Source organism: Centroberyx affinis, unplaced genomic scaffold, assembly GCF_046629955.1.
Source record: "Centroberyx affinis isolate AG114_WGS23_722 - 3 ecotype Tasmania unplaced genomic scaffold, CSIRO-AGI_Caff_v1 ptg004114l_1, whole genome shotgun sequence".
NCBI lineage: Eukaryota > Metazoa > Chordata > Actinopteri > Beryciformes > Berycidae > Centroberyx > Centroberyx affinis.
The window spans coordinates 417,421-437,919 of NW_027281890.1; the positions used below are offsets into that span (position 1 = coordinate 417,421).

Consider the following 20,499-nt stretch of genomic DNA (forward strand, 5'->3'; position numbering starts at 1 on the left):
GGCATCACCACCAATGAGCAGTGCAGGAAACAGACACGCCTTCAAAACTTGGACCTGTAAGAGAGTCTGTAAAAGAGTTATGATGATGATTATGATTGCCTGTGCCTGTGCATGTGTGTATGCACGTGTGCCTGTGTACCAGTGTGTTTATTTGTGGTCTTCCGAAGACACTGAGCCTTCACAACATCAGTAACAAGGAACAGCACAATGTCCAAAGAAGCTCATAAAATGTAATACAGCCAAAGGTTTGCATTCAGAAGCTGTTTCTTATTGTTTTGGTTTCTGCTATCTGAACAAAGGTGTATGGAACTGCTGAGTCATGGTGGATAGAAAACAAACCATGTAACCATAAAATCTGCTGCCAAGCAAATTGTGACATCAAGTGTCTGTTGAGGTACAATAAATGACACATACAGTATCATTTCTCCATGCAGGTAGTTGATTGCTGCTGATAATATGCTTCTGATTGTTTTAGTTTCTACATGAAATCCACATTTTGTTGAAATTCAGCACATTACACAAAAAATGCATAAAACCTTCCATGTCTTTTAAAACCAAGAAATTATAAGAATGAGACACAGTTTGAATAAGTGTAAATACTGTTATGCACAGCCTGGAAACCCGAACAGACCATGTGCACGACTAACACTTGCTGGTCTATTTAAAACCTTTTTTTTTTCTTTTTTTTTTACCAGTGAGCAGTTGCTAGTGCCACACTCTTAAGTCACAGACAACAAACAGCACAGAACAGGAGACAGACATGACAGCAACCAACAACACAGCAGTCTGTGCAGCGTAGTTTGAAATACCAAAAGTAGCGGCATCTCAATTCAGAAAATTCTGCAAACCACTGTGAAATCCTGGCCCTGGACAGCCTCTGGAAACTGGTATGGTAGCTCTGTTCTGAGTGCATTTAGCTAATGGCATGCTAACATGCTACCACTCACTCTAAAGTGCCTCTGCATGTCTGCTTGGTGTGAGGTTACAGGTATATGTTTAGCACACTGAGTGAGAGTGTCATTACCTTCTCCATTACCGTGTGGTTTGGTGGGTCAGCTGCAGGGGTGAAACCAGTTAGAGAGACGGGTCAACATGGAGAGAGGGCTCAACAGTCCCTGGAAGGCTTCGACAACTGGAGCAAGAGCAAGAAGATCAGTCAGTACTTCTACTAACCACCTTCTGAGTGGCTCCCTTCTGGGACCAGTATTAGTTTAAGTATTAGTATTAGTATTATACACAGAATGTACAAAATGTTTGGGACATTTCCTGATATTGAGTTGCAGCCCCTTTTGCACAATCCACATCTTAAAAACTTGCCTGCTTCTCGTTCTCTGCATCTCCTCCTTTGTGATTGGTGTAGATTAAATTTAAGGGAAATCAATAAGGGATAATATCTTTTATCTAGATTCACCTCATCAGAGAGTAAGTCATTAAGAGTAAGTGTCCCTACTGATTTGTATTATACCATATAACCCTAACCCTGGAACCAAGTGTGCTATGAATTTGAACCCACTTCACTGCACTGTCACCTGTCTTCATTTAGGAAATCTTTTTCTTTTCATGCAATATTTCTTATTTAGGCCAATCGATCGGCGATTTAAATTTTGGCTATATTCACATATGTTCTCGAGGAGTCTGACTTGTTGATGGATGCTGAACTTTTGGACCTTTTTGAAAGGTCAACTCAAATTACAGGTGTGATTCGAATTCAAATTACAGATCACACAAGTGTTTATAAACATCATAAAGCAAACCTAAAAACCCATGTTTAGCTGCCAGCATATTTTGAGTTTTTTATCAAATGATCAAACAATAAATCTCAGAATAAATAGAATGTCCATCCAAAAAATCACTGGGTAAACAAAGTCAGTAGTGCGAGCCATACTACAGGATTGGGCCATTATTGTGTATGAGCTGAAACGTGTGTGTGTGTGTGTGTGTGTGTGTGTGTGTGTGTGTGTGTGTATGTGTGCCATCCTATTCTTTTCGCATCCCTATCACATCCCTAACACAGCAATCTAACCCTAACACAGCAATCTGAGTATAGAGGTTAGAAACACTCAACACTCTTTCCAACACTCTTTCTTATTATTTCTCTTATGTATTTCTGTTTATACATTATATTTAGCTCTAATCTGCCATAAGGTCTTTCTCTCCAGGCTGACAGAGGTGGTGCAGCCATCCAGAGCAGTGCTCCATGGATGCTCCAGCACTGGACTCAGCTCAGGCAGAGCATGGCTCAGTTCTGCTCAGGCAGCTACAGAGGATGAGGGCGGCCCAGGAGCTCACTGATGTGGTGCTGCTGGCAGAGGGAGTTCCCTTTCCCTGCCACAGGGTGGTGCTGTCTGCCTTCAGCCCTTACTTCCAGGTAGGGTTGCTGTGCACAACTTGTACTTGTTTACATACAGTATACTTGCTGCACTGTTGCTCCACGCCAAAAAGGAAGTGATTTCAAATGTGACTGTGCTAATGCAGAATAGATACAGGATGCTGTCATCACTGTAACTGTATTGTGTTCTATTATCAATAATTCTGGTCACTCCCTGTGTCTAGGCCATGTTTACATGCGGTCTGAGGGAGACCCGGGTAGGAGAGGTGACTCTCAGAGACACTCCTGCCCAGAGCCTGGAGCTGCTGCTGGGCTACATGTACCGTGCCGAACTCTCCCTCTCCAACGACAACATCCAGGGAGTGGCTGCTGCTGCCTTCCTGCTCCATGTAGACGGAGCCTTCAGGTGGGTGAAGGGTCTGGCAGGTGGGATGCTGATCATTAGTCCAATATACTATGAACAGTACCTGCTCAGCGATTTTGGACAACAAACCTATGTGAAATATTAAGATCTTCAGGGTAGCGGGCAGTGAACTAAGTTTGAAGGAACAATGATAGTTTTTTTGCTGCCATCACCACCACCACTGTCACTGCTCCAGGTTGTGTCAAAGTCACATGGAGGCCAGTATGGACCCCTCCAACTGCGTGGGGCTGTACCACTGGGCCAGAGACCTGGGGGCCACTGGCCTGGCTGAGTGCGCCCTGAGATACCTCTGCCAACACTTTGCTCAGGTGGGACATTCAGTATTACTGGTGTATCTCAATTAGAGCCACTGGACTGAAGACAAAACCAGTTATAGGGCCTGAAGAGTTATAGGGCCCGCTTATGATTAATGTAAATATATATAGGCTCTCTCTTATATCCATTTCCTCTGTTTGATAATATATGGTTATCTCATTCATCCCCATATTGTTTTATCCTCTTCCTCCTCTTGCTGTCTGTAGGTGTGCGAGGAAGAGGAAGTGCTGGAGCTGGATGCCCAAAGTCTGGGGGCTCTGCTAGGTTCAGATGACCTCAACATCTCCCAGGAGGACAGTGTGCTGAAGCTGGTGCTGCGCTGGGTGGAGAGGCGCAGGGGGGACTTGCAGAGCGAAGCCCAGGCTGTGGAGTTACTCAGGCGGGTCCGGCTGGAGCTGGTGGATCCTGGATTCCTCCGTAAAGCCAGGAGGAGAAACCCGGTGAGAAGGGAGAGGAGGGTGGTATCAAATAAAGGGAATTAAAGGACTCCTAATTCACACTTAGTGAGGGAGTAGAGTGAGAGATTATCATACCTCTAAATGTATCTCCCAGGTATTGCTTCGGGACGCAGAGTGCTTTGGGATGATCGACGCAGCTCTCCAGACCTCAGGTCTGTCTGAGACGGCAGCTCCCCCTCGGCCAGCCCTCCGCTACGGCATGGAGACCACCGACCTGCTGCTCTGCCTGGGTGGGGTGGATGAGACAGGGGTGCCTGCCCGCCGTGGGGGACTTGCTGATCTGAGCTTTTGCTTCGCCCCCCAGGGGAGACGGACTTACTACATCCCTTCTCCACTGAAGGGCTCTGGAGGCAAGGGCCAGATCACAGCAGGGGCAGTGACACGGGACAGCGGCATAGTGGTGGCCATAGAGGCAGAAGACCAACACAGGATGAAGAGGGTGGACATGTACAGGTTTGTGTGTGTCAGAAGAACACATAGGATATACGAAATCCATATATTGGAACCTAGCACAGCACTCAAAAAGAGATCCAAACTGTGTAGCTGCCTGTGTGTGTTCCAGGTTTGACCGTTCAGAGGAGAGCAGCTGGGTGGAGCTGTGCTCAGCAGCATACAGAGACATGTATGCTTTAGGGCTGCTAGGCGACTCCCTCTATATGATAGGAGGTCAGATGAAAGTGCGGAACCAGTACATCATCACAGACAGCGTGGAGAGATGGTCGCTGAAGAGAGGAGGCAGCTGGCTCAGCTTCGCCCCTCTGCCTCTCTCCCTAGCCTGCCACTGCGCCGTCAGCCTGAAGGAGCACCTCTATGTGCTGGGGGGCTGGACACCACAGGTACATAAATAGTGTCAAGCAGTCAATCAGAATTGTTAATTTTGGGCAGCAGGATGACGTAGTGAAGTGTCCCTCTTGAAGTGTCCTTGAGAAATACACTGTATCTCTACCAGATGTAGCCATGTTGTGTAGCTGACCTCTGTAGAGGGAGGCGAGTGAAAATACATTTTCTTTACAAAGATTAATGAAGTCTCACATTATTATTTAAAGCAGCAGTCAGATATTATGTGTTTCACTGTAACTTTTTGCCTTATCAGTCCCTCAGTTTCCCCATCATTGGAGCCAACTTGGTGTTTCTTGTTTCTCACCCTATTTTCTTTTCTTTTGCTTCCTCCTTCCTTCCAACTCTCTCCTCTCCTCCCTCAGGACCAGCCGGACGATGAGCCAGACAGGCTGAGTAACCGTGTGTTTCAGTTTGACCCAGGCAAGGACCGGTGGACAGAGTGTGCCAGGATGAAGTACTCCAGGTACCGCTGTGGCTCGGCCGTCCTCAATGGCGAGATCTACATACTAGGTCAGACTACAAGAAAGGCCGATATTCAGAACTATATATTTTGTACGGGAAAGAATGGAGCAAGACGATGTGTGTGCACTTGCGTTCTTCAGGTGGTATAGGATGTGATGGAGAGGACCGTGGCCAGTCTCGCCGCTGCCTGAGCTCTGTGGAGGTCTACAACCCAGAGACAGACACCTGGAGGCCAGGACCGGCCCTGCCCACGTCCCTACTCTCCCTCCGAACCAACGCCTCCAATATAGGAGTAGTGGAGGGCAAGCTTTACCTCTGTGGATACTACAAGGTTGCGGGTCAGTCACTGAATTCCTTTCAATGAGTTTTCAACAGCTTGTTTTGTGTGTTCTCTAAGACTTTATGAATCAGTTCAACCTGATTGTGAAATGGCTATCACATGCCATGTAGGCCTAGTAATGCTGGCTGAAATGCATCCTGTTGCAAAAATACAAGGCACACTTAAGAGACTCCATCTGACTCAGGGGATAACTGATTATGCAGTATGTGCAGAAATTAGATTTTTCTCAGAGAACACTTTGTCCCATGACTTCAGGCCGTCATGAGATCATCACCAAGGAGATTCTGGAGCTGGACCCGGCAGACAACGTGTGGACGGTGGTGGAGAGACGAGCAGCTATGCATGACAGCTATGACGTCTGTCTGGTGGCCAACCTCAACCCTCGGGACCTCTTCACACCCTAATTCAGCTCCTCCTGACTCCTGACCAACAATGCTAGGAGCCATGGGCTATGTGTGGGAACCCAGCTTCAGTCTATTAAACCTCATACAGCTTTATCCAAACATGGGTTGACTCCCTGGACTGCAAGTGTCAACCCCTATCTGTACTGTTGGGGGAACAAAGAAACACAGACTTTCTCTTCCCCAAACAAGGCATACCCAATGCATTCCTTTAGATTCAGATGGAAATGTCTGCAAGGAGCTATTGGCTTTTCAAACCATAGTCTTTTGGAAATATAATCATAAGTGCAAATGTACTTAATGGTATTTAAGGTTGTATGAGGCTAACAAATGGATGGCCTTAAAGTTAAAGCCTAGCCTATGCATAATGATAGATCAGCATCCTATAATTTTCTTGCCTACTTTTCTGTGATGAATCTGAATAAAAAAAATGGAAGGAACCCTGCAGTGCTTCAAACTATAATTACTCCTTTTCTCTGACTTCAAAGCTTTTGCTACCACGTTCTCCATATAGTTTTCAGTCTCTCCAAACTCTGTTCCGGAATTTATTTTCCCGAGCGCACCGCATGGCAAAGCGTCAACAAACATGTCTCATTGAAGTGGTGACTTCAGGGTGAGTGTCTGACCCGCATGCCATTCCATGCATTCCTTCTCCCCTCTTTCCTGCTGTCGAGCCGGTCAAATATGAGCTGACGGAAAACCCAGAATGCTCCTAAATTAGTGTGACGCGCCTGCATGTTGCTATGAGAGCTGGCATTTGGTATGAGGTGGCTCCGCCCATCGCTCCAGACCATGTGGTTTTCATTGCTCCTGTTGCTGTGTTATTGAGGAGAGAGAGAGAGAGAGAGAGAGAGAAAGAGAAAGAGAGAGAGAGGTAGCCGAGTTGGATGGATGCGCGAGACGTGTCCGCTCTCCGCAGACACACAACACCTCTTCAGGATCTCATCGCTACAGAACGCTTCATCATTTGTTCATTTTAAGCCATTAGCCTACTTTATGACTTGGAACAACACTCTATGGGCAACCTGTTTGGAACGAAGAAGCGCCTGTGCTGCCTTTGTTCAGAGCTCAAAGTGATTCGGGGGTCCGGTCCCAGGGCAGGCTGTTCCTGACAGGTGCGCACAGTGCGCAGAGAGGATGGGCAGACGTGAGGCGGACAGCAGAGGCGCAATGAACACCAGCGACCGGTCCGAGCTCGGATGTCTGCATGACACCGCGTCCACCGGCAACGATACCGGTGATGAGTCCCCGAGGCTCGACAGCCACCGTCCATGCAGCGCGGACAGGCGGCATCGCAACACAGACATGGACGCAGCGGGCCCGGCACCGACTACCACCGCCCCGATGGAAGTGAAAAAGCACCAGCACAAACACAACTTGAAACACCGCTACGAGGTGATGGAGACTCTGGGTAAAGGCACCTACGGCAAAGTGAAGAAGGCTGTGGAGAGGACAAGCCTAAAGACAGTGAGTCAGTGTTGCTGAACGTGATGCAAAATGTTATTTGAAGAGCTATCTACACCTAGCCTCTGGTTCAAAAGTGCGTTCTGAATATAATACATAAAATGTAATGTAAAATGCCAAATTGAGGGCTACTCAACAATTGATTGGTAAATTTATGAAACATCTGTTTCCAAAATATTTGGCTTTTAACCTCTCTCAACCTCAGCCTACTGACAAACAATGAGCTTTATAGAAGTCCTGCTTTTGGCTGTCCAGGAGGTCTCAGGACTGTTGTTCACTCAGCATATTCAGCAGCCTCCTGTGTGTGTGTGTGTGTGTGTGTGTGTGTGTGTGTGTGTGTGTGTCTGTTGCTGTTGCAAGAATTTTGCCCATTGGTGATTAAATATTAACAATGAGGTGGAGTTAAGAGCAGTGATGGTGTGTATGTGTGTGTGAGGCGAGTGTGTGTGTGTGTGTGTTTGTGGGTGAGCTCATGGGCTGATTCTGGACCCAGTTCTTCCTTCCTGTGTTGCCAAGGCTGAGATGCCTTTGGTGTGACTCACTCCACACTTGAACAAGGGGATAAAGTCGCTACAATAGGTCTCCTCCAATAGGTGTCTGACTGCAACAATATGAGCATTCACACACACACACACACACACACACACACACTCAGACCCAATAACCAACCACAGGAGCAGGTTTAATGTTTTTTTATGACTTCACATTCTGAACATCCAGGTTAAAAACAGTTTGTTGCCAGATTATTTTGATTAATCATGGGTTTATGTCTACAGTCAGGCCTTAATCCTTCACTCTGCTGTGATCTGAGCACAAAGAGACAGATTCCCCCGTGAGCCCTGAATGGCTGCCTTTCTGTTCTTTTAGTAAACAAACATCCTGTAATAAGGATAATCTGTTTGCAATCAGATTGAGGAACTGAGACTAGCACAATTCCTCCGACTGCCTACCGCTTAACCCCGAGACCTGCATCCACGAGAAAAGAGCAGGGGGAGAGAAAGAAAAGTCAAGGGGGCAGGTGAACTGAGACTGATGGAAGAATATACAGAGAGAGGGGAGCAGAAAGAGTCGGCTATGCAGTGTGTGTGTGTGTGTGTGTGTGTGTGTGTTTGTGTGTGTGTGAGGGGTGAGTGGGGTTGGGAGGGACAAGGGAAAAGGTTGAATTCCTCGAGCCAGTAGCCAGCGCATACTAAGGATTCTTTGAAACAAAACGGACATTATTTTTGGAAACAAGACCAGGGAGCTGTTGTCTGAGGGGGAAGTGGGGAGAGGAGGCAGAGGAGGAGACAGTTTTAGAGCAAGGAGGAGGAGGTGGAGAGAGTATAGCAGTGTTTTTTGGAGATTAAAGAGCTGACTCTGGATTGTCGTCGTAAAACATTGGAGTGTGTGTTCAGAGTTGCCACAGTAGGCTAACGTGACTAATAGGAGTGAGAAGGAGAGAAAGAGTGATCGATATTGGGTGTCAGGTATACAAGTAATCTGTGCTGTAGGCCACTTTCACTGGCTCTGGATCTGAATCGAATCTGTATTGCTTGTCTTTTTGCGTTGAGTTTAGAGTCTGGACACTGTATGTACTGATTGACCCCCATTTGGTAATGGAGAGGGACAGTTTAGGGCTGTGTGTGTGCGTGTGTGTGTGTGTGTGTGTGTGTGTGTAGAATGTGGCTGGATGGTGAGGCCAAGAGTCTATTTGGCAAGGGGCCTTTATAATCCCGCTGTTAAATCGTTCACAGATGCATTGGGGGCCTTAAGTGATGCTCAGACTCACGGGACGTGTGTGTGTGTGTGTGCGTACATGAGTGTGCGAGTTGCAAGTCGTCTGTGGGAATAATGGGACAGGAAGTATCTAAGTGGTCTGAGGCTGACCCCCCACCCTCCCACACCCCCAGCCTGCTTCAACCCCCCAACCACCATGACTACACACACATTACACACAAACCACCTGCCACAAGTGATAGCTTTCTAAAGATATGTGCAGTGGAGAAACATTGTTTTCAAGAGACAGCCAAGCCAGCGGAGCCACAGCAAGAACTAATATAATATGTTTATTTATATAGCACCAGTCTTACAATGCAACTCAAAGTGCTTTAAAATAAATTACAAGCAAACAATAGAAGAATAAAAAACACTGTAAAGAGTGTGAGGGTATGAGCTGCACTCTCTCATTAAATGAACTCCATTTGAGATATGGCCCTGCAAAGCATCACCTATCTGTATGTATGTTCAATATCTATGCTACACACACTCTAACTCACTATGGAAAAGAATACCTACTTTCATCTGAGTGACACAAACAGACAGCTACTTGTGTTTCCTACATGCGTCCGGTTACAATTTGGCATTTTAGGGTCAATCTCTCACACACAGCACGTTATTTGGATGAACAATGCAACATTGTGAGTGCGATGGATACTTTCGAGGTCGCACTTTTAGCACCACACTCACACACTCGCGCCCACACGCAAACACGCAACACATCTGCGTGCACAAGGGCAACACACACACACACACACACATACACGCACTCCTCTTCCTCTGTACGCACGTGCCCCTTTAAGAATACTCTTAGTGCCCTGAAGGCAGAACAATGCCCAGAGTGTGTCTCTCTCTCTCTCTGCTCTGCTGATCAGGCCTTAACACCAAGTACAGGGGGGTAAATCAGGGCTTGGAAGGACAGCAAAATACTGGCCTTTTGCCCTGAGGCGACACACTTTAACACCATTACCCTCACCTGCCCCCTACATCCCTCCTCTCACTAACACTCCTCCTTCCTCTGCATCCCTGTAGCTCATTTCGCGGTTTGACCCAGCAGGTATTTAGGTCAGACAGCCTTTACGAGCACGTAAGCTCACACATCTCTTAATAGTTCCCCAAGCTTGGAATTATGCCATCCAGCTGACAACCACTGAAGATCTGCGACCTAATCTCCAACCCAAGACCTGTACCTCTGCTGTGACACTGTTGCCACATCACTCAGAGTGTCTGGTGTGATGAGAGAAAAAATCCTCACATGCTGAAAATGCTTTTTAGCACTTGGGACCTTTCAGTACAGAAATATTCAAAACCTGAATCTTCACAGGATAGCATCCCACTTCGACATTAGCTATGAACGATCAGGTCCTGCATCTAAAACCCATTCCCTGGAGTTCCCTGGAGTGTGTGTATATGTGTGTGTGTGTGTGTGTGTGTGTGTGTGTGTGTGTTACATAACGATTGCGGTTCAGAGAGCATGTGAATTGCGTCTTCTGATGTCTAGAAGTTCTTTCCGGCAGCTGAGAATGCTGAAGTTGTGACCCAGGAGAGAGGCCCGCTGGCCCTTAGAGACACTGTAGGGGTTGACAGAAAGATCCAGGGGTTTAATCAGGCCTATGTTAGGGTGTCAACTGCACTGGGCAGTAGAGGGACAGACGCCTACCTGACTCATTACAGCTGCGTTGTTGTCCCTCATCCATTTTAATTATTCCAATTCCATTTCCGTATTTCCAAATATGATACCCTGATCCCTGTTGTCTACTTATTTTTCAGTCCCTCTCTCTCCCATTTATGGTGATGTTTGGGTGAACGGTTACTCTGTCCAAAGGGTTTTGGGGGCTCTGTTTTGGGGTCTGTGTGTGTGTGTGTGTGTGTGTGTGTAGGGGGGTGGGTTACATTGGGGTACAGTGAGTGTGTGAGATTAAGAGAGCAGAGTGTGAACAGTGCAGCTGTCAGGCTTCTGCCTCTGAGCGTGGTCAGATCACAGGAGACTTGCTCTCACCATCCAGTCCTTAAAGCCCGCATAATCACCTCGAATACCCAGGGATTGTGTGTGTGGGTGTGTAATTGTATCTACGGTATGTATGTATGCATATTTGCTTCTATGTATGTTTGCCCCCCTTTTTAAATGAGCCGATTTAATGCAGGACAGATGAGGGGAAATGAGTTAAGTGGTGAGCGGTCAGGTTTGCACAGGAATTAATTAAGGAGGAATCTGTTTTTGCTGGCACCAAATCCTCAGTGAAAACGGACAAACAACAACAACAAGGGTTGTACACAGTATCGCCATGGCAACGACTGTCCCCTTATAACCTAACACTCTTTTCTTGCTGTGGAATATGGGCTCTTTACACAGATTTGTTTTGACTGACTATTATCCTGTTTGGAGTTTTTAACCATCCACGCTTCATTGAACTGATCCACATGCATATAAATTCAACTTTGTAACATACACAGACTCAACAGTGTGTCCTGTATGTTTCTCAGGTGGCCATCAAGTCTATCCGCAAGGAGCGAATCACTGATGACCTGGACAGAGTTCACATCCAGAGAGAGATCGAGATCACCTCCTCCCTCAGGCACGCCAACATCATACGCTTCCACGAGGGTGAGTTCACGAGTGCACACACACACATACACACACACACACACACACACACACAAACACACGTACACACACAAGTCCCAAGAGTCTGAACAGCACTGGCTGCATCTGTGGCGGATTGAACACAGCAAGATTACATAGGCTCCTTGCCAAATAGACTCTTGGCCTTAGAAGACGCCACAGACTACGCACACACACACACTCACATACTCACATACACACACACTCACATACAGAACAGTCCTGAACTGTGCCTTTCTATTAGCAGCACAGAACATACAGTGTCCAGACTCCAGAGCCGTATCATATGGTTGCAGAGATAATTCACAAACATGAGACAAAAGGACAAGTCATACAGATTTGATTCAGAATCAGTGACTTACAGTGCAGATTAGTGACCTCATGTAATCAGAGCTGCTCCTTTTTCTCCACCTCAGCCTTTTCCCACATTAGTCACATGACACACACACATATACACACACACACACACACACATACATCAAGGTCAGAAATGAACGGGGGCTTGGGGAAAAATACCCTTGAAAGTTAAAATACCCGTGAAATAAAAAATAAGGGGGCAAAAAATTTCTCCGATAATTAGGAGTACCTTTTGTTGCATTTCACTCTGTTCACATTTTTGTCAAATATTTACACATTAATGCGACTTCTGTCCCCCATGGGTCACTGTATAGGTGAGAGTCTATTTCCAATACGTTCTGGGTGAGAGTAAGGAGCGGTTTTTGATCAGAAAAAAAACACAAAATCCACTGTGTCAACAAAGTATAAAACAACCAATATCATAAAAGGGGTGCAGAAGATGGACTGGCTGGGGACAGAGAATGGGAAAAACAGCATCAAAGTTAGTTTCATACCCTGGTGCATAAACACACACACACACACACACAAACTCAACAAATACAAATGATAACAAATAATTGTACTATAATTGCAAAAAAAAATAATTGCAATGTATCTCTGCTAAATGTAAGTTTTATTTATTTATTTAAGTTTCCCATCCCCCAACACACACATAACTACATGTGCATATACTGTATTCTAAATGTGTCCTGTGTCCTGTGCAGTGTTCGAGAGTCGGGATAAGATAGTGATAGTGATGGAGTACGCCAGCAGAGGAGAGCTGTATGATTACGTCCATGAGAGGAGGAGACTGCCAGAAACAGAAGCCAGAGACATCTTCAGACAAATCACCTCTGCTGTCCACTACTGCCACAAGGTTGGCACACATATACACACACACCCCATCACACAATCTATTTATCATATAGTATTTGCAAAAAACCTCACTGTAGTTATGTGCTGATAAATTCGGGAACCCACAGGCAGGCACGTGCTACAGTTACAGTGCGTGCAGCAGTACTCAGTGGTTCAACAAGCGAATACAGTACCGCTAAATCCACTAAATCCTAATCCTAATACTGCAGGAAAACTTGACTCGAGTTTTCAGATGTCTTTGGGTTAAGAGCGCATTACGCCTTGTTTGTTTTTTTTTGCAGTCACACTCACACACTGACACACATAATATAACAAACAAGTTGCTCAAATGAACTCCCTTCCCCATCCAAGTGTGTCCTGGCAAAGGGACAAATTTGTCTTTGTTTTTATTGCAGTGTTGTATATACAGTTAACAGCCATGCCAGAAAAATAAGGATTGGGAAATAGAGAAATCCTATTAATACAGGGCTGGATTACAAGAAATCTAAGGATCTAGCATTTTGCTTGGTTGATGAAATACTGTAAATGCATAGAGGTTTCAGAGTAAATTATTCCTTTATCAAAGTACCTCTAAATTCAGGAATGAAGCCCATCATTTGGCTGTTTTAGCTTTGTAGTGGGCGGGGAAGTGAATTTTGTGCTGCTTGTGCCTGACCTCAAACGTTGTTCCAAAATAGACCTGAATGTTCCAGCATGTGTGAATTATTTAATATGATGCTTCTGATGTGTGTGTGCAAGGCTCACAGAGAGAGTGTTTAGGCTTCAGGGGAAGAATGAACAATTTGCTGCTTTTTTTTATTATCCTAAAAAACAGTTCAGACAAAAATAAGAAGAATGGCAAACTAGATATGCGTACATGTATGCTTTTATTTATTTTTATTTATTTATTTATTTTCCTTTTCTTTCTCTTTCTCTCCATCTTGCCTACACACTCTTTTATACACATGTGTAACCATTGAAACTCTTCCGTTACACATGCACACGCAGGCTTACATACATACTGTACACAAAACAATGTCGAAGGTCACGGGTCATTTCCTCCACTTAACTGTTCTTAAGAGGATGCAATTAGTGAAAGAAAGGAGGCTATTCTGGCTCATTAGGCAGAGGCTGTATGAGAAACTGACATCAGTGTTTAAAGTTCCCCTGCGTCACACCAGCTCCTGGGTGGTCACAGTAGTCTATAGCAGCCTTGTCTCCTCTTCTGAATTGCTCCCTACTCCATGTCAGTGAAAGTCTGCGGGTGAAAAGATGATCCTGACATCCCCCCCCCCCCCCCCACTCTGTGGCCCCTCACTGGCTCCCAGGTGCTTAGTGCCATAGGAGGATCAAATCTCATCGCATCTCATCAGATGAATTAACTCAAACAAAGCGCTTCCTCATGCATGACGACAATTAAACACCGTCTGAGAGCCACTTTCTCAAGGCTCCCCTCCGCCATGTCGGACACATGGCCCCGCCACATGAAACCAAACCAGAATGTTAATGGTTATAAAAGAGTAATTGAAAGACAATCGTCCAATCTAAAGACACGGATGGCTTGGGTTAAGAATAACTTACGCAACACACACTGAGTTAATGTTGTGCACTTCCATGCAGTCTCACATGTGCAGAGAAAGCATCCTATTGTAAACGGGGAGGGAGGAGCACCACAGGACTTCATGTGTCTCTGCTCTCTTTCAGAACGGCGTCGTCCATCGAGACCTCAAGCTGGAGAACATCCTTTTGGATCAAGATTTGAATGTGAAGGTAAGATCAACAGAACATACACAAACTGGGCCTCCTTTCCCCAAGAAGGAGAAGTGTAAACAAGTGTGTTTTTTAAAAGAAATGAACAGTTCCATTCCAAACTTGAGATATCCACCATTTGGGGAAAAAAAAATCTGTGTCCTCTTACAAAATGATTGTTGGCATGAGAGTAAAATAAGAATAATAAGACCTGTGCTTGCATATTAGTCACATTTTTGAGGATAAAAATATCAGCTGATGAATTTCAGGAGGTCATTTTTTTTCCGAAATGGATGTACAGCATGTTGGAATGAAACTCCTCAAATAGCTCTGCTGCTGGTAATGGGTTTTCTTGGCAGCTCCAAAACAAAATGCAAACAAATCGCACATTGAGAACATACATTGGAACACATCCTGCCCACAATCATTTTCATGTTGCCAAGGCATGCATACTGAACCGGCATGAAGACACGGTGCCAGGTCTTATAACAGAACCCAGGGGTCATTCCTTGCCTTATATGGGCGCTGCGCACGGCCCAAGGGAATGCATGGAATCCAGTGGCATTCGGGCCAATCGGAGGGTTTTAATATAAGTATGGCGTGTCTGTCCGTCAAAAGAAAACACTGAGCGCAGACCTCTCAGCGGCTCCTCATTCATTGCAAGCCTCAGTTCCACCGCAACAGCCTCTCACAGCATGCCTGCTCCGGGAAATGACCCAAGGCTCTGTGTAATGCGTGGATGTGTTATGTTTGCATAGCAGCTGCTGAATGCCAGAAGGCAGACACAGTCGGACACGCTAGATGAAATGTTGGTTCTTGGTCCAGTTTGAAGTCACTGAGCCTCACGGTTAGTACAGGAAGGTTCGAATATATTGCAGGTTCAAACCGATCAACCACTGATCATAATCGGCCGATAGATAATAGGCCATCAGCGATTTGTCACTGTTTTCACTGCCCAGTCACATTTTAGGCCTACTTCCTTTGTGCTCATTTGCAATTTGACAGTAACTGAATTTGGTCTTTCCTAAATAGAAAGCATTGATTCTTTAACTAGCCTTGCTTGCTTTTTAGTTTCAGAATTGTCAGGAGCAAGGTCCAGAGAGAGACTTGTTTATTTCATGTAGTTATTTTCTGAATAGGCTGTTTTGTTTGAATGTATTCATTCACATCTCACATATATTTATTTATTTATGACGTTGTGTTATGAGTTTCATAGCCTATATGATTAGATACTTTTTAAGGTATTGGACAGAAGGCTGCCTCAATGAAAAACGTTTTTCACTAATGGCAGCAGGAGGTTAGTAAGCACCTCAGTCATCAAACACACTCTAACATGAAATAACTATGTTTGGACAGAAACTGTGATGTATGTACACAGTTAGGACAGCGGTGTCATGCAGCCATAAGCAATCTGTTAAACACAGTGATATATTGGAATTTTACTGTTTGTGCTTGCTGTGCACTTTTACATGATGTGTCGTTGTTTAGTAGAAAGTCCAAACGTATCATTTCAATAAACGATCAGATCGATAATCAGCCAAAAATCACTTTCTTTCACCATGATATTATCCCAAGAACCTGAAACCAGCTTGAAAAAGTTTTCCGAACAGAGTGCAAGGCATTTTTAGAATATTTTCCAGGAGCCTGTTTTGCCCGTCCAGGCTGAGGAATAGGGGACAGTGTGGATGGGAGGCAGCAACTTCTCACTACAGCCCATATAATTCTCAGGCACGTGTATAGGAGTTATGATTAGGAGAAAGAGTGTGTGTGTGTGTGTGTGTGTGTGTGTGTGTGTCCTCTGCAGGCAACATTGAAGAATGTCTCTCCCAAAGCAATGGAATGAGTGCTGGAACCTCACGCAGGCTTAGCTCTGCCCGGCTGACTGGCGCTGGTGTCAAGGGAGAATTTACACCGCAGGACACACACACACACACACACAATTAGCTCGTAGAAAGGGAAGCTCTAGTGTTTAAACCACACAACTCACATGCACAGTCGACTCATCATCACTGCTACCTTACATACATTATCAACTGTGAGCTGAACTTGTATATACAATCTCATCTTCCGACTGTGAGGTCCCTGCTCCCCGGTGCCTCTGCTCCATGGAAATAAAGCTGTCAAGTCCGGTATTGTCAACACCACAGGGGCTGATAGTGTGTTGGTGCGCATGTTAATAATCACTTCAGATAGAGGGGAGACTCGGTCTGTCTGCCTGTGGCCCCTCACAGCCTCGAGTGCTCGTTCTGTTACGTGACTGTACGCAGCCTGATGTTCTTGGCCCTCTCCTCTTTCCTCACTCACACTTACGTTGGCAAAAGCTCAACACATCTATTTTTGGCTCAGTTAAAAGGAACTGCCTTGAATTACTGTGTTTTTGCCACATGGTTGGTGTGCAGCACATACGCACTGAGATGGAATCTGCGGTAAATGTTTCTGTGTGTGCGTGTTTTACAGTGAATGAGCGATTGACTTTGTTGTGAAGGGTTCAGTGACTGATGCGGCCATTATATCATAATGTAAATGTGTGCTGGGTCGGACCGCAGAGAGCAGCAGACAGACGTCTGGGCTGAGGTCTGCGGTCTAGCGTGTGACAGCTGTCAGGCTGTTATGTCATCCTGCCACTGGGACTCACTGCCACACATCAACCTTTTGTTTACTTGCCACAAACTTATGAATAGATCCGAAGATGGCGAGCGATAATAGCAGTGAACAAAAAAATTATATGCAAAGTTATTCATTTATTCTCTCTCTTTCTCCCGCTCTGCAGCTGGCAGACTTCGGCCTTTCCAATCATTTCCAGAGGGGCAATCTGCTGCAGACCTACTGTGGAAGTCCGCTCTATGCCTCGCCAGAGATAGTGAAAGGACTGCCATACCAGGGCCCAGAGGTGGGTCACCTTTCCTCACTTACACCAACTAGGGATGGGGCGATATATCGAAATATATCAGATTTTTTAAATGATTGTTTACATTCTAGCAAGCCAATGCCATTGATAGGAAGATTTGTGGCTCAGAAATAAACATAATCCTGCAATCCCGTCATACTTTGTTGTCATTGAACTTTTATTCATTACATTGTATCGTGGTTGTATCTAATCTAATCGTGAACCCCATATCGCGTATCGAATCGTATTGTGAGATAAGCACAAAGTGTATATCATAAATTCTAAATGTAACAATATATACATGTTAATCATGCATGTTTGTTTTTATATGCTAGGTGGACTGCTGGGCGCTGGGAGTGTTGCTGTATGCCCTGGTGTACGGCAGCATGCCCTTCGATGGGGCCAGTCACACCACTCTCACAGAGCAGATCAGCCAAGGCCGCTACCGCAGACCCAACCCCGCCTCAGGTACAGCCTTACAACCTACACCGTCACTGTCTATCAATGCTGCATACACATCTCTATTCACCAAGTGCCAAGTGTGATTATTTTGTTTGTAGTCATTGCTAGCATCCTGTTAATTACAGGGCTTTTATATTGAATAAAGTCAGTTCGGCTAGTATAAATAGCAGTCGACACCTGACCCGACCTCTGTCTCTGCTCCCTCCAGATGCCTGTGCTCTTATCGACTGGCTGTTGACGGTGCGTGTGGATGAGAGGGCCACGATAGAGGATGTGGCCAACCACTGGTGGGTGAACTGGGGTTACGAGGAGAGTGTGTGCGACTGCCCTTTGTCCCCACACCAGGACTGCCCCTCCCCCCTGCTGGCGCGCTACATCGACTGGCAGAATCGGGTCGCCGCTACCAGCAGCATGACTGTTGACCCCGCGTGCCTGTCGTCTGACTCCTCCTATCCACCGCACCCCTCTGCTCACCCCTTCTACTTCAGCTTCCCTCTGAAGGGTGATCGCGGAGGAGGAGGAGGAGGAGGAAGGGTACGTGGAGGAATGTCAAGTCTCAGGAAGTCGCGCAAGGAGAACGCCATTCCCCAGACTGCACTGGGAGCTTGCGGTGCTGTCTGCGCAACAGTTCCCACCTCCGCTACTGCCTCCTCTTCCACCCTGGAGAGAAAGAAACCCAAGGGCATTCTGAAACCCCAGAGGAGTTTCGACTCTGCCTTTCTCAACCCTCCTAAAGAGAAGTCTCCCTCCCAGCCGTGTAACGCTGCTCCGCAGCCTTACCGAACACACACCCTCGCCCACACACATGCTGAAGTCTTGTCCACCAGCCTGCCGCCTCCATCTACATTCAGCCAGCCTTCATCCAAGATGCCCAAGAAGGGGATCCTGAAGAACCTGTATGGAGGGGAGTCGGGGTACACCTCATCCCCAGAGAGAAGGGGCTCCGGGGCGGGTGCGGGGATGGGAGGAAAAGTGGGTGGTGGTCCTGGTGATTTGTGCTCCTGCAAACCGCACCCTTTCCCCCCTGCTGCAGACGACAGCCCCACCATGCGCACAGAGGCAGTCCGGAGAAGGAAGGGTATTCTCAAACGTAACGGCAAGTTCTCTCGCAGCCTGGATCTGCCCGATGACCATCGCTCATCATCATCTTCTTCTTCTTCAGCCGCCATGATATTCCCAGAGACTCTGCAGCTGCTCCTCCAGGCCACAGGGGGCACCAGCGGCACTGAGGGGAGCTGCAGTCGCCCCGCCAGCGTGGTGAGCGAGGATAGCCTCTTCTCCTCCGATTCCTTCGACCTACTGGACCTCAGCGCCCAATCACGTCGCAGGATCTTCTCCCGGGGCATGCGGCGGAGTGCCTGCAGCTCTGAGGAGGACCTAGAGGAGCTCGGAGCCGAGGCACACAGGGTCGGGAGAGGCAGAGGTCGGGGGCGAGGTGAAGAAGGAGAAGGAAGGAAGGAGATGCTCCGATAAACCTAAGGAATGATGGAGATGTCTATAGGGTGAAAATATGAATTTAACGTCCGTGCTTCAAGATAATCTAGAACTTTTGATGGACTCAGAGCTTACAGTTCCACAGGGAAAGATTGCATCTCAAGTAGTTGGACTATATTGAGCAATCTACCATCAATTTAAAGCACTATTTCTTCGGACATTTCACCTGTATTGAATGATGGGTTAACACTATTTGTCGACAACGCCTCTCAATGTGAGGCCATACAGACAGTGAACAGAAACTAAGTAACACCTGAAGGGGGTCCAGTATCTGCTGAAATATAGAGGTGTGGCCTGAATGTGGCATAATGGACAGACATACTATTTAATGAATGAACTCTGCTCTAATGAAGAGAACTCACTCTGACCTCACCTGCACAACAAATCCTCCATTTTGGGCTTACAGCAGATTTCTGTACAGATGAGCCTTGAGAATTTGCGTCTGGAAGCTGTAATCTGGAAAAGTGACTTGTTTTACTGACCAACACTGCAGCCTTTTGGAACGGATGAGAAGCATAACTCAGCGCAGCCCATTGGATATCTGATTCCATGTATTGATTTGCCATGTCAATAGTGACACTAAACTGACAAGATAAGACAATAAAAATGCATAGTGTCTGCTCTATTGTGAGGATAAATTCTGTTAAACTGTAATGTTGTGATATTTCACCACATGTCATTGAGTATATTTGTATTGCACAGTATTGTATGTGCCTAATTTGCTCCTTTGCACCAACAGACACAGTGTGAATGGCAGATGGGTCACATTGCTTTCACCTAGACACAACCAATGCTGCTGTGGACATTTGAATGGGTGCCAAGGTACAATAATGTGGTCACATGTGTGCCATTGTAAATCTGTCATTTTCATACTGTAAGTAGAGAATTCTGTTAATTTGCTCAACCGTTTTGGTACTGTTGTTGTTGGAAAAATAAATTATGTGAATCTGGATGCTCTCCTTGTGTTCTGTTTCTAGCTGCGTACCTAGAAACGGTCAGCAGAGACTAAAATAGCAGGAAGTTATAAATGAGGCACTAGCTTGACAGATTTGTGTACCTGGCTCACTGCTGCATTCACACATTTGTCTAGAGGTCTAAAAATAAGTCTAAAAACAGTAAGAAAACATGGCAAGCAGCAGGAGATGACGGATAAAGTGAGCACATTCTGCAGCTTTAAAAAGAATTAAGATAGCCATTATGAAGCACCACTGTAACACTGAGGAAAATGGCCATTTTTAGACAAATCACCCTTTGATTCCAAATGTTCCCTCTTCTCTATAGTTAAGGGCCTCTTCTGTTTTTGGT

General features: G+C 46.0%; 2 protein-coding genes across 2 annotated transcripts; both read left to right on the forward strand.

Moving 5' to 3' along the window:
- Positions 1–1,833: 1,833 nt before the first annotated feature.
- LOC139663755 (kelch repeat and BTB domain-containing protein 12-like) lies at positions 1,834–5,572 on the forward strand. Its single transcript, XM_071542483.1, has 10 exons — positions 1,834–1,856; positions 2,170–2,368; positions 2,554–2,735; positions 2,929–3,061; positions 3,275–3,508; positions 3,621–3,979; positions 4,089–4,362; positions 4,729–4,876; positions 4,969–5,166; positions 5,424–5,572. Exons 1-10 carry the CDS (start codon positions 1,834–1,836, stop codon positions 5,570–5,572), a joined length of 1,899 nt encoding a protein of 632 aa, XP_071398584.1.
- Positions 5,573–6,706: 1,134 nt separating this feature from the next.
- LOC139663756 (NUAK family SNF1-like kinase 1) lies at positions 6,707–19,173 on the forward strand. The gene is made up of 7 exons (XM_071542484.1): positions 6,707–7,036; positions 11,273–11,393; positions 12,473–12,624; positions 14,307–14,372; positions 17,122–17,241; positions 17,574–17,706; positions 17,909–19,173. Exons 1-7 carry the CDS (start codon positions 6,707–6,709, stop codon positions 19,171–19,173), a joined length of 2,187 nt encoding a protein of 728 aa, XP_071398585.1.
- Positions 19,174–20,499: the final 1,326 nt, after the last annotated feature.

Coding starts and splice junctions, on each gene's coding strand:
- LOC139663756 (XM_071542484.1), top strand. CDS start 6,707: ATGGGCAGACGTGAGGCGGACAGCAGAGGCGCAATGAACACCAGCGAC. Junction 14,373..17,121: donor ATCAAGATTTGAATGTGAAG/GTAAGATCAACA, acceptor CCCGCTCTGCAG/CTGGCAGACTTCGGCCTTTC. Junction 17,242..17,573: donor TGCCATACCAGGGCCCAGAG/GTGGGTCACCTT, acceptor TTTATATGCTAG/GTGGACTGCTGGGCGCTGGG.
- LOC139663755 (XM_071542483.1), top strand. CDS start 1,834: ATGTCCATCCAAAAAATCACTGG. Junction 2,369..2,553: donor CCTTCAGCCCTTACTTCCAG/GTAGGGTTGCTG, acceptor CCCTGTGTCTAG/GCCATGTTTACATGCGGTCT. Junction 4,363..4,728: donor TGGGGGGCTGGACACCACAG/GTACATAAATAG, acceptor CTCCTCCCTCAG/GACCAGCCGGACGATGAGCC.